Here is a 13,171-nt window from a genome sequence, read left to right on the forward strand (position 1 = left end):
CCGCCGTCTGTCCTAGCCTGCTCCAGCCAGCATTTAGTGCTCATACTAGTTAAATACTTTCAGAATGCCCTTCCCTGGTATTTGTTAAAATAATTAAAATGTATTTGAAACTGTGCAGGCCAGATTGAACTTCTGAACTCTAATAGATTTTTTTTTTTTAAGCTCACAGATACCTATAAAGAATTAAAAATTGCAGTTCCCCATCCCTACCTGGAAGTGTTACCATGAGATATACCATTTGTAATCCAACAAGAGTTTCCCAAAATCCAGGACACCCAAGCTTGAGGGCATCTGCAAAGCCTGTGTTTTTGCACATAGCTTTGAGAGTTGGAAACTCCTAACTGAATGCAACATATTTGGGGCTCATGATCCTGGGGAGAGTGGATTGTGGACAGAGGGAGCCATTGCAAGTGAATGTTCACCTACCACAGGAGGTGACACATGGAACCTTCTGAACTAAGACTTGGATCTGTCCACCCACGGGGCATGAAAGGAGGAAGTGCCTCTGTTCATTGGCATGTAGCCCCTGGGAATTAGGGCTAGCACTCTGGGCAGTGCTTTAGTCCAGTGGATTCTCCCAGGCGTTTTCCCCACCGCTGTGCTGGTTTGGGGATGGTGTGGTCAGGTCACACCTGCTCAAAGCTGGAAGGGAGGAGAGGGCATTTGACTTGTGCCAGGTGGTCTCTGCCAGGAGACACTGCTTATGCAATGATGTGGCCTTGGGTGTTTATATTAAATGGTGGGGCATCAGGGCATCCTTCAGTGGGCAGGTCTGGGCCAACATTAGGGCAGAATTCCCCGGTTGCACACCACTCAAGCCATGTGACCCTGGGCAAGGTCTCAGCTTGCTCATTTATAAGAAGGTAATAATAGGACTTCTCTCAGCAAATATAAGTACCAACTGCCAGGCCTCATTTTAGGCACAAGGGTGCATCAGTGAACAAATTATAGAGAAAAAGCTCTGCTCCCGAGATGATGTTTTCATGGAGGAGACAGAAAATGGTCTGATTGCTTGGGGTACAATAAATGCATAAAGAAAAGTATGATAAGGAGATAGAGTGGTTTGGGGACTGGAGTACTGTTTTAGATTGAATGGAACAGTCAGGGAAGGCCTCCTGGAAGGGTGTATTTGAGCAGAGATCAGAATGAAATGAGGCGAACCATGGAGAGATTTGTGCCAGGCATGGTTACCCCAGGGCCTTTGCACTTGCTATTCTGTTTTCCTGAACTTTTTTTTCTGAGATCCATAGGGCTCACTCCTTTCCCTCCTTTAGGTCTTTGCTCAGATGTCACTTCAGCATGGCTTTCTGTGGGCTCTAAGGTGGGCACATAAGGAAGAGTCCTAAATAGCCAAGAAGATGCTTGGAAAGCCCTTAAAGAACACATGTAGACCTAAGAGAATTCACAGGAAACATGCCTAGCACAAGCCCTCAATAAAGGCTGGCCATTTTTACAATCTTTAAAATTTTTGAGCTGTATCAGACCTGGAATCTGTTACCTTTCCCAGTTATGATTCAGGGCAGGAATTTGCCTTCTCCAACAGCTAACGGCTGTCCAAACTCCATGTGAATATCTCCTATGATGGGACGCTCACTGCTCTACCTATCCCAGAAGAGGGCCTGATTTGCCTCCCAATAACTCTCTGTGATCCACAAGGTTCTATGGCTTCCGGGCCACAGAACTTGTTGAGTATGGGGAACGTGTCAGTCACTCAGTCATGTCCAATCCTTTGCAGTCCCATGGACTGCCAGGCTCCTTTGTCCATGGGACTCTCCAGGCAAGATACTGGAGTGAGTAGCCATTCCCTCAAACCCAGGTCTCCTGCATTGCAGGCGGATTCTTTACCATCTGAACAATCGGGGGATCTCAGAAGTCTGAAGGCACTGGGGAGCCATGGAAGAGTCTATGTAGGAGGGGGCCATGGTCAGATGTGTGCTTAGAAAGACCTTATTAGCCACAGTGGTCGGGGCTGGCATAGAGGAGACATGGGGGGAATGGAGCTGTGGGAACTCAGAAGAGGTGCCTGACCCCCTTGGGGAGTGTTAGGGAAGGCCTCCTACAGAAGAAGTCTGAATGGTAAGAACAGAATTAAAGAAAGAAGGAAGTGGAAAGCATATACAAGTAGAAGGAAAATCTGTGCAAAGAAAGCTGGGATGTTCTGCACAATTGACCATGGCCCTCCCCGCCCAGAATCCATGACTTCCATCCTCAGGATGACAAGCAAACTGTTTAGATTGAGTTCTTTCATTCATTAAAAATGACAGATCCCTCACTGTATGCCTGGCTCTACTGAGCTGTGCTGGATTGAGCACCTTTTCCAAAAGAAAAATATGTACGTGTATAATTGAACTTGTATTTTCCTTTTTAATTATTAGCCTCTAAGTAGGATTTTTTTTTTTTTTAAATTCTGGGAGGCGGGGGTGGGGGAGTTTACTACATCTAAAGGGCTTTGCCCAGCACCTGGCACGGAGTGAAATGATTATGGCCAGCGGGCTGGAACATCTGCTCTAACTGGCTGGCCTTGCGGACGTCCTGGAACACTAAGGGGCTTCTGGAGGGCGCGGGGGTGGCCCCCTCTTCCATTCATCCTAGAGTGGAGGGAGCGGGCCCCTGATCCGCGAGGACAGAATTTCCTGCCCATTTGCTGCTCACACCTTCCGGAGGCCAAACGGGCAGCCCAGCTGCGGCCCGAAGGGGGAGGGGCGCGGCCGCCCGGCAGATGGCGGCATTTACATACAGCTGGGAGTCCCCTCTGGGGCGGGGGCTCCTCGCCTGGGCGTCTGGTGCCTCTGTGATGGGGGTGGGGGGGGGGGAGGTTGAGGGGGTGGCTTTGTTTTGGGGAGGGGAACATACTCGAGCATGCAGGCATACACACGCACACAGAGGTCCACAAAGAACACTGGATCTTCGTCCTATCCACACAGGGCTACATACACCCCTGGACCTTCCACACCCAGACTCCGGCACACACAAATCCTCAGTTGTTCACAGCCTCGCGCAGACCTTACCATGTACACAAACACAGCCACCTAGAGGCACCTGCACAGACCACAAAGTCACAGGTTCCTACATCTATACAGGAGCTCACATTCACGCATTCACCTGCACGGAGAAGCATCTACACAGCCACGGCAATCTCAGAAAGTCACACAACCATGAGATCATGGTCGTCGTCCTTCTCCCATGCAGCTGTGTGCATGCGACCACCCCCACGCCTCCCCCCACCGCACACACAATCTTAGAATTACGACTTCACGAAGAGGTTTAACCATACAGTTTCAGGCACACGTGGAGCTACACAATCTCACCTAGACACCCAAACACAGGCACGTGTACCCTCTTCTTCCTGTAGCTCTCACACCACACACATACTTACTGAGCCTTAAAATCATACCCAACCTGACACACGAGCTTAACCCCCAACCCCACCCTGTCCTCAGTCACACAAGGTTGTGCCCACAACGGCATGTAAGATCACACACTCACTACATTGTGGCCAGGACAGGATCTCACTGTCGCTCCAGCGCGCTGCTCTCCTTCCCCTACGACCTCCTCCCCTGGGGTCCCCGAAGCCCGCGGCTGCCCGAAGGGGCGGAGCCGTCCTCTCAGATATAAGGCTCCGGAGCCCGCAGCTGCGGCTCCCAAGGCCCCCTGAAAGGCCATGGTCGCCCTGCAGATGCCCCAGCTCCTCTCCTCGACGGTGATCCTGGCGCTCTTTTTCCTTCCCCAGGTCAGAGCCGAAGTGGAAAGGGGGGATGGGAGGGAAGGAGACCCGGGGGTCTTGGGGATGGGGCGCGGGGCGGATGAGACGCCTGGTTCCCCCCGGTCCCCCTCACGCGGTTCCCCTCTCCGCCCCAGGTACAGCCGGCCGGCGTCTTCGAGCTGCAGATCCACTCTTTCGGGCCGGGACCAGGTCCGGGCGCCCCGCGGTCCCCCTGCAAGGCCGGGGGCTCCTGCCATCTCTTCTTCAGGGTCTGCCTGAAGCCAGGGCTCTCCGAGGAGACCGCCGAGGCTCCGTGCACCCTGGGCGCGGCGCTGAGTGCGCGCGGACCGGTCTACACTGCGCAACCTGGAGCTCCAGCGCCCGAACTGCGGCTGCCTGACGGCCTCCTGCGCGTGCCCTTCCGGGACGCCTGGCCGGTGAGACCCAGCCCCGGGGCATTCCCGTGTGGGGGCCTCACCAGAACCTCGGCTGCCATCTGCCCTCCAACTTCCAACACCCTGCCCTCCTGGGATTCCAAATTCCCAGTACCGCTATCTCGAATTCCACATTCTCACACGCAGAAACCCTGCCCATGCGTGCATGCTCAGTAGCTACTAAGTTGTGTCCGACTCTTTGCGACCCAATTTTCTGACTCCAACTTGCCCTCTAGGGATCCCAAATCCACCCTCCCCCCACCCACATCTGGAAACCCGAATTTCCAGAACCCCCTGCTCTCCTTCTGGAAATTCTCAATTCACAGAACCCTCCCCATGTTCCTTGGGGATCCCTAAACACTGGGATCCTAATTTTTATACCCAAATTTCCTTGCACCTGGGGACCCTTCTACACTCTGTCTTGGGTACCCCCAATATCTTCTCACCTTATCTCACACCTTTCAGTTGGGGCCTGTATCCATGACTTTTTCACCTCCAAAATCCTATTTCCCATCCCACAACCCCCAAAGCATAGAGGCGAACACAGGTGTTTTGTTTTGTTTTTTTTTTTCTTTTAATTCTAGACCCTTGTCCTTTTAGGGAAGAGACTTTCTCTTTTCCAGCCTCAGCTCCCTCATCTGTTAAACAGGGGACCATCATGGTACATCACAGCGGTCCTTTTTGAGGGATTCAACTAGGTATCTTGAGTATAGTGCTTCCTACATAGTGAGTGCTCAATTGTTATTGTTCACTCAGTTGTGTGCGACCTCTTTGCAACCCCATGGACTGCAGCACACCAAGCTTCCGTCCTTCACCATCTCCCAGAGTTTGCTCAAATTCATGTCTATTGAGTTGATGCCATCCAACCATCTCGTCCTCTGTCATCCCCTTCTCCTCCTGCCTTCAATCTTTCCCAGCATCAGGGTCTTTTCCAATGAGTCAGCTCTTCGTATCAGGTGGCCAAAGTATTGGAACTTCAGCATCAGTCCTTCCAATGCTCAATAAAGACAGCCAAAACAGTCGTTCCTTCCCTGGGCCAGTCCCTCTGGGAATTGTCCTGTCTGAGTCTTGCGTCCAGCACGGTCATCACTCTTTACTCCTAAAGTCTGGCCTTGACCAGTACATGCCCTGACCACTGTCTTCATTCTTTCCTCCCACCTTCCTCCACCCACCCAGGGCACCTTCTCTCTCATCATCGAAACCTGGAGAGAGGAGTTAGGTGGACAGATTGGAGGTGAGTGTCTTCAGTTCTGGGTCTTTGCTGCAGAGTGTGGGGGCTCCAGGGAGTTGGGGCATGATGTGAGGTCAAGGAGAGTGACATTGGGCTGTCCATAGGGTGGGGTGTTCACAGAATTGCTGCCCCCATGGTGTCGTCACAGTTCTGGAGTGTGCTGCAGGGTGTTGACAGCCCCAGGACTCTTGGCATGTCAATACAGAAATGTCCTGACATCAGACAAAGTGGGTTGGGGGCCGGGGGAAGCTCTCTTACTCTCTTGAAATTGAGTCAGTGGACCAGGATATAATATTTAACAGTCCTGTTCTGTCACCATCTGATTTTGAGAACCCAGGGTCCAATATGAGTTACTTTCTCGTTCTTGTGTGTAAAGCTCTGTCACCTTGTCCACATAGAGGGCCCCAGGAGCCCTTTGGGACGTTGCAATTTCACCAGACAGGTTTCAGGGAGGGACAATGGCTGATCTTAACCTTAATTGGAGGGGATCTCTGGTGCTATATAAGACCCACAGTGGGGGTTCTGTCACCATTTTCATATAAGAAGATCCTGAGACACAATTTGGAGGTGTTTTGACCTCACTTCAAAGACTGTCATTGTCCCTTGGCCATAAAAGGGTATCATACGTCCCAGGGTGGTTAAGAGGTCTCTTTACTTTAACGTATAAAGATCCTAGGGCAAAATACAGGGGCATTTCAGCTTCGGGAGAACCGTTATCATCATGATGGTCATCGGGATTGCGTCATCAAAGATTCCCAGGGCGCACTGGCGGAGTTTGCAGCCTTGCTGAGTAACTCATCCTCAGGACTCAAAAGGCGTGTTTTGACCTCCTTGAGATGGGCAGGGAGAGTGCGAGCCTGCGCCCTTCGTCTCCAAACTGAGACTGAGTCGGGTTGCACCCCAGCACATCTCCCTTCTCCCCGAAGGTCCCGCCTGGAGCCTGCTGGCGCGCGTGGCGGGCCGGCGTCGCCTGGCGGCCGGCGGCCCATGGACCCGGGACGTGCAGCGCGCAGGCGCCTGGGAGCTGCGCTTCTCCTACCGTGCGCGCTGCGAGCCGCCGGCCGTCGGAGCTGCGTGCGCGCGCCTCTGCCGCTCGCGTGGCGCCCCCTTGCAATGTGACCCGGAACTGCGCCCCTGCGCGCCAGTTGAGGACGAGTGCGAGGAACCGCGTGAGTCCTGCGTTCAACCCCACCCCATCCCATCACGGCCCCCAGGCCCCTTTCACAACCTGGTTACCCGCTTCAGGGAACTGGGGACCCGAGAACCCCTCCCCAGTTCCATTCAGAGTCTTCAGCCCGCTCCCAGGATCCAGCTACCACCTTCAGGGAAAGCCCTGCCTGGACACTCCAGCCCCGTTCCCTCTTCCAGCACTCGTCTCCCCCAGTTGGAACCCCACATCCATTTCCCATCTTGTACCCCCAGTTCCTCCCCTAATCCATACTCACACCCCTTTCCCGATGCTCGGACCCCAAAGCTCTTCTAATTCTGGGGCTTTCCTACTTCTACTCAGGAACTTGGGAAGCTCCTCCCATTCCCCCACTGCCCTGCGCCACCAATCCCCGCTCCCTGCGATTGCACTCCAGACCCCACTGTGTTCTAAAGCTTGGGATCCCCACCTACCTGGATACCCCAATGTCTGAGCCCCTAGAACTCCCAGGCTTGCCATAGCCTCCCAAACCCGCCCTAATCCAAGGCCCTCCCATTTCCCCTGAAAGGCCGGGGGTCCCTCCTCAATCTTCTTTCTTCCTTCTCTCTCCAGGCTCAGACCTGGGAGCCCCCACTCCATTCTCCTTCCAAGAGCACAGACTCTGGAACTCATTGGTCTGGGTTTTAAATCCTCCCTCTACTGCTTCCTTGCTGGGTGAATCACCCCACCTCTTGGGGCCTCAGCTTCCCTGTCTGTAAACTGGGGATCTCAATACCATGTAGCCCAGTGGTCAAACGAGGGATGCAGGGAAAGTGCTCAGAATCATCTCTGATTTCCTATCCTCCTGACTCTGCTCTTCATCAATATTCCTCTCCCCTCTGCCTCTCCTTCCCCCCACAGCGGTGTGTCGAGCAGGCTGCAGCCCAGAGCACGGCTTCTGTGAGCAGCCGGATGAGTGTCGATGCCTGGAGGGCTGGACTGGGCCCCTCTGCACGATCCCTGTCTCCAGCAGCAGCTGCATCAGCTCCAGGGGCCCATCATCTGCCACCTCTGGATGCCTCGTACCTGGGCCTGGGCCCTGTGATGGGAACCCGTGCGCCAATGGGGGCAGCTGTAGCGTCAGTATCAACCCTCCCACCTCATCCTGGACCATACTGTACTCGGGGAGTCCCCTGCTTGGGGCTCCATGCCTCAGCAGCCTCAGGGAGGCTAACTATCAGGGAGGGCTTCCTGGAGGTCTCCAGCCTGCATCTGGGGCCCTGAAGTAGGATGAGGTGATGGGGCTTGGGGAGAGCAGGCCCAGTGGGTGGCACCCAATGGGGTGGATGTGGGAGTGCTGAGGGATCCTGTGGGCTAGGGAACAACTCAGGGCTCAGGTAAGGGTGGTGGGACCAGGTGGGTTGAGGATTCGGGATGGGCGAGCATCAGAGAAGACTTCCTGGAGATGGGCTGGGGCTGGGCTTCTGAAGTCCAGTTTGGTGGATGGGGGGTGATTGGAGAAGCTAGACCAGATGAGTGGCCTGGGGGAAGCAAAGGTGGTGGTGGGGGTGAGCCTGGGATGAAGCAGAGCTCAGTGAGGGGGACAGTGACAGAGTTCAAGTTAGAGGCAGGGTGTGAGAAGGGGAGACCCAGGGAAGGCTTCACGGAGGAGGCAGGCTTAGAGCTAGGATCTGGAATTAGGCCTGGGCCATGCAGGCAGCACCAGGGAGGGCAGACAGGGCGGGCAGCATTTGATCGGCAAAGGTATAGAGGTGGGAATGGAATCTCTCTGGGCCTCCAGAGCCTCCCCTCTGTGGGGCCGGATGGGCAGACCCAGAAACACGGAACAGAGGGGTTGTCTTGGCCCAGGGACTTCGCCCAGGAGGCCTCTGTGACCTGGGAGGTGGGACTGGACAGGGAGCAGCCCCCCAGTGACCCAGAGTGAGGAGCGGGATAGGGTTTCACTCCAAGGAAATGCTGACCCCAAGTCTTCTTGCCTGTGCCCAGGAGACCCTGGGGTCCTTCGAATGCACCTGTCCCCGAGGGTTCTATGGGTTGCGGTGTGAGGTGAGCGGGGTGACATGTGCGGACGGACCTTGTTTCAACGGTGGCTTGTGTGTGGGAGGCGCAGACCCTGACTCGGCCTATATCTGCCACTGCCCGCCCGGGTTCCAAGGCTCCAACTGTGAGAAGAGGGTGGACCGGTGCAGCCTGCAGCCATGTCGGAATGGTGAGGCGGGGAGAGCAGAGCGGGGAGGGATGAAGGTGGGGGCCCTGCACGGTCAGTGGGCAAGAAAAGGGCTTGGCTCACGCAGTCCCTGGGCGGTGGGGGGCGGGGGCGGGGTCCTGACTTTGCCCTGAGGCCTGAGGAAGTGATCCTCCCCCTGGCTGCCCAGCCTCAGTTTGTTCTGTGAACCGGGTGAGATGATATTCCTATCTCAGAAATCTTTGTTGACCATCCACTGTGTGTCAGGCCCTGTTCTGGGAATGCAGTAGGAAATGAGATGAAAAAACCCCTACCCTCATAGAGGAACTTCCCAGTTGGCGCTAGTGGTAAAGAACCCACCTGTCAATGCAGGTAGACATAAGAGACGCAGGTTTGATCCCCGGGTCAGGAAAATCCCCTGGAGGAGGGCATGGCAACCCACTCCAGTATTCTTGCCTGGAGAATCCCATGGACAGGGGAACCTGGCAGGCTGCAGTCCATGGGGTCGCACATGACTGAAACGACTTTGCATTCACACACACACAGAATGAGTAAATAAAGGTTAGACAGTGATAAAAACCTAAGAAGAAAAAGCCAGAGGGGGAGTGTGTATGGGTGGCAGATTGACATTTTAGCTAGAATGGGTAGGGAAAGCCATGCTGAAGGGAGGGAGGGAGTCATGTGGGGGTCTGAGGGAAGAGTATATTCCAGGAGGAGGGGTGAGCAAAGGCCCTGAGGCAGGAATGCGCCTGGTGTGCTGAGGACTGCGGGGAAGCGAGTGTGGTTGGAGCAGAGTGAGTGACGGGAGAGTGAGGTCAGGGAGGTGATGGGGACAGAGCCTGTAGGGCTTCATGGGTTACGGGGAGGATTTTGGTGTTACCCAGAGGGAGACGGAGCCACAAGAGGGTACTGAACAGTGGAGAGACCTGATTTGATATAGATATTACAACATTAAAGGAGATCACGAATGTGAAGGGCTCAGTGAGCTCTTCTTCTTATAATACTTGTTTAGTCGCTAAATCGTGTCGGACTTTCTGTGACCCCATGGTCTGTAGCCCGCTAGGCTCCTCTGTCCGTGGGATTCCCCAGGCAAGAATACTGGAGTGGGTTGCCATTTCCTTCTCCAGAGGATCTTCCCGAACTGAGCCACCAGGGAAGCCTATTAGAAGCCTACTGCTCTCCAAAACACTCATTGAGTGTGTTTACTCTGGGCTGAGTGGTACTGGGGACACAGTAGTGGCCAGGACAGCTCTGGGCTCTGTCCTCAGAGGGGTGTCAGTCCAGAGGGGAAGACAAGAGTCGTCCTCAGACAGAGCCAACAGTGGCTGAGGGAGCGCAGGGCTGGGATGGAGGAAGAATCAGGGATGACTTCCTGGAGGAGGGGGCGCCTGAGTGCACCTGAGAAGAGAAAAGGGGAAAAGAATGGGAGAAAAGAAGAGAAAGGGGAGGAGGAAGCGTGGGCAAAGACAAGGTGGTCCAGACCCGTCGTTCTGGAACTGTTAACTATTTCAGTACGGTAAAGCCGAGACAAAAGACAAGAAACACAGAACTAAAGAGGTGTGAGGCTCAGTCAATCCAAGACCACTCGGGGGGAAAGGAGGCGGGCCGGCTTTCCAGGCAAACTCCCAGAGCCCTTGAATTAAACGAGATAGAGGGGCCCAGAGAAGAGGTGGGGGCGGGGATTTCCGGGCTGAGAAAAAGAAGCGCGGGCGGGTTGGGGGAGCCGCTACCCCGACGCTCCCTTCCCCACAGGCGGACTCTGCTTGGATCTGGGCCACGCCCTCCGCTGCCGCTGCCGCGCCGGCTTCGCGGGGCCGCGCTGCGAGCACGACCTGGAAGACTGCACCGGCCACACCTGCGCCAACGGCGGCACCTGCCTGGAGGGCGGCGGCGCGCGCCGCTGCTCCTGCGCGCTGGGCTTCGGCGGCCGCGACTGTCGGGAGCGCGCCGACCCGTGTGCCGCGCGCCCCTGCGCCCACGGCGGCCGCTGCTACGCGCACTTCTCCGGCCTCGTCTGCGCCTGCGCGCCGGGCTACATGGGCGCGCGGTGCGAGTTCCCGGTTCACCCCGACGGCGCGGGCGCATTGCCCGCGGCCCAGCCCGGCCTGAGACAGGGGGACCCACAGCGCTTCCTTTTGCCGCCGGCTTTAGGACTGCTGGTGGCCGCGGGCTTGGCCGGCGCTGCGCTCTTGCTGGTCCACGTGCGACGCCGTGGCCCAAGCCGGGATACTGGGCCTCGCTTGTTGGCGGGGACCCCGGAGCCGTCGGTCCACGCGCTCCCTGATGCACTCAACAACGTGAGGACGCAGGAAGGTCCCGGGGACGGCCCGAGGTGAGGGGCTCGATCGCAGACGTAAGCCTTGTGCTCCTTGGCTGCTTTCGTCAATCTGTGGTGCAATTGGCCTGAGTCCTTGATGGGCCTTCCTGATTGGTCCATTTCTGTCCAGCCTTTTTCTGGTTGGGTGGTTTCACAAGTCCCTTAGTTGGCTTTGGGTTCCTCTCTGTGGTGGGTGGGAAAACAGGATATGAGAATTTAAAGGGTCTAGATCTTACTTTTCTCCCCCGTAGCCCGTCCTCAGACTGGAATCACCCTGAAGATGGAGACGCTCGTTCGATTTACGTCATATCTGCTCCTTCCATCTATGCTCGGGAGGTAGTTAACCCGCCTCTCCCCCCTCAGCGCACTTTAGGCAGAGTGGACAGAGGCAGCCCCTGCTTTAGCTGTAGATCCCCTTTCTCTGTAAAATGGGGGTTGGGTGGGGGTGGGTAGAGTCTCTGGAAGATTCTAAAGGCCACTTCTCAGTTTTGACTTGATTTACTTCTGTTTGCATCCCTTTTGCTGTCCTTTTGAGCTCCTTGGCATCTTCTCTTTAGATGACCTTTGGGCCTCAAGAGGTGGGGAGCTTCAGGCTAGAGCTTCTCCACTGATTTCCACTCACTGGAGAAAGGGAAGAGCGGCAGAAGGACAGCCGCTCTCCCCCTTATTTTGGCCCTACCCATTGGCTTGGGGGATCTTAGTTCCGGTTCATGGATGGAACCCAGATCTCCGGCATTGAAAGCCTGGATTCTTAACCACTGGACATCCAGGGAAGTCCCAGAGGCAACCCTTTCTAATGCTTCCTACTTATTCTGTTTCTAGGCTTGACCTGGCCCCTCTCCATCAGCACGTGGAGACAGAACCTGAATATTTTTGTGTTCTCTGCTTCAGACACTTTGGAGTTCAAGCTGGAAGGGGTGACAGAGAGAATTTTGCCATTGGAAGTTGTACATAGTGGTTATTTATATCCTGTCTCTCTTTCTCTCCCATGCCTCCAGAGATATCTATAAAAGCTCTTAGTTTGATCAGCGTTGACTCATCAAGTTGAGTGCTTTGTATGTGGTGTTGGGGCTGAGGGAAGAGATTTGTGTCTCCTGAGAAGAAGAATAGACAGGACTCTTGCAGAGGGTCGGAAATAACTCAAAGTTGTTTAAATAAACAAGAGAACGTATTAGTTCATAAAACTGAAAGCCCCGTGGCAGGTGTCGCTTCAGCAGGACTGAGTTCAGAGGCTCAATGTTTTTCTCCAGTTGTCTCTGGGAGGACTTCATATGTAGGATGGATGGGCTTTCACTGCCCCTGGCTTGTCACATGGCCTTACTTGAACTAGTGGCCAGGCAAGTGTGACATATTTTTATTGGCCAGGTTTGGCCATTTGTCTGGTGTGTGGCGGGGATTAAGGTTAGCCTGTTCAAATCACATGCAATATGTGGGCAAAAGAGTGTCCCTTTCTCTACCAAAAGTCCTGGTTTGTTATTAATACTAGATTAAGATTAGCCTGTTCAAATCACATGGAATATGTGGGCAAAAGAGTGTCCCTTTCTCTACCAAAAGTCCTGGTTTGTTATTAATACTAGATGTAAGTACTGTACCTGGCAGGCAAACAAACAGAACCAGTTGGTGAGAACAGAAAACCTATTCTACAGAGGAGTGGGAGGCTCAGAGAGTAGGGTAATTGTTGCAGCTCCTTTCTAATGAGATGGAGCAAATCTAAGATCTAGTAGAGAGGGGGATACCTTCCTAAATTTGAGGACTATCCTAAAACTGCTTTATACATCTAATACTACTTCGACCACTGAAGCTATAAAAAGTATGCCTCAGGACCTCTCTGGCTGTCCAGTGGTTAAGAGTCCACACTTCTCTGTGTGGTGTGGTGCAGCCAAATAAATAAATAAATAAAAATTTTAAAAAGCCCACATCAGCCAATTTCTGCCATTCCCCCTTCCCTGTATTTTCTAATGGCGGGGACAGTGCCCAAACACCTTTGGAAATGAGCAGAATCATAGGGGTGAAAGAAAAGAGAACAGTGACAAAAGTAACAACAAATGAAGGAGTCCTTCTATGAAGGACATCAGCCAAGGGATCCACATATTCTTTAATAAAAATTTTTTTATTGAAGTATAGTTGATTTAATTTATTATAAATTATTTTAAT

The 13,171-nt window shown here is 54.0% G+C and overlaps 1 protein-coding gene across 1 annotated transcript; it reads left to right on the top strand.

The window, feature by feature from the left end:
• The first annotated feature begins 3,585 nt into the window (after nucleotides 1–3,585).
• Nucleotides 3,586–13,094, top strand: DLL3 (delta like canonical Notch ligand 3). Its single transcript, XM_043897831.1, has 9 exons — nucleotides 3,586–3,730; nucleotides 3,859–4,140; nucleotides 5,314–5,371; nucleotides 6,295–6,537; nucleotides 7,416–7,633; nucleotides 8,502–8,724; nucleotides 10,453–11,032; nucleotides 11,269–11,353; nucleotides 11,840–13,094. The coding sequence occupies exons 1-9, from the start codon at nucleotides 3,662–3,664 to the stop codon at nucleotides 11,843–11,845; spliced, it is 1,764 nt and encodes a 587-aa protein (XP_043753766.1). The 5' UTR covers nucleotides 3,586–3,661; the 3' UTR covers nucleotides 11,846–13,094.
• Nucleotides 13,095–13,171: the final 77 nt, after the last annotated feature.

The sequence above is a fragment of the Cervus elaphus genome, chromosome 4 (assembly GCF_910594005.1).
Source record: "Cervus elaphus chromosome 4, mCerEla1.1, whole genome shotgun sequence".
Classification (NCBI taxonomy): domain Eukaryota; kingdom Metazoa; phylum Chordata; class Mammalia; order Artiodactyla; family Cervidae; genus Cervus; species Cervus elaphus.

Coding starts and splice junctions, on each gene's coding strand:
- DLL3 (XM_043897831.1), top strand. CDS start 3,662: ATGGTCGCCCTGCAGATGCCCCAGCTCCTCTCCTCGACGGTGATCCTG. Junction 4,141..5,313: donor CCTTCCGGGACGCCTGGCCG/GTGAGACCCAGC, acceptor CCACCCACCCAG/GGCACCTTCTCTCTCATCAT. Junction 8,725..10,452: donor CCTGCAGCCATGTCGGAATG/GTGAGGCGGGGA, acceptor CCTTCCCCACAG/GCGGACTCTGCTTGGATCTG.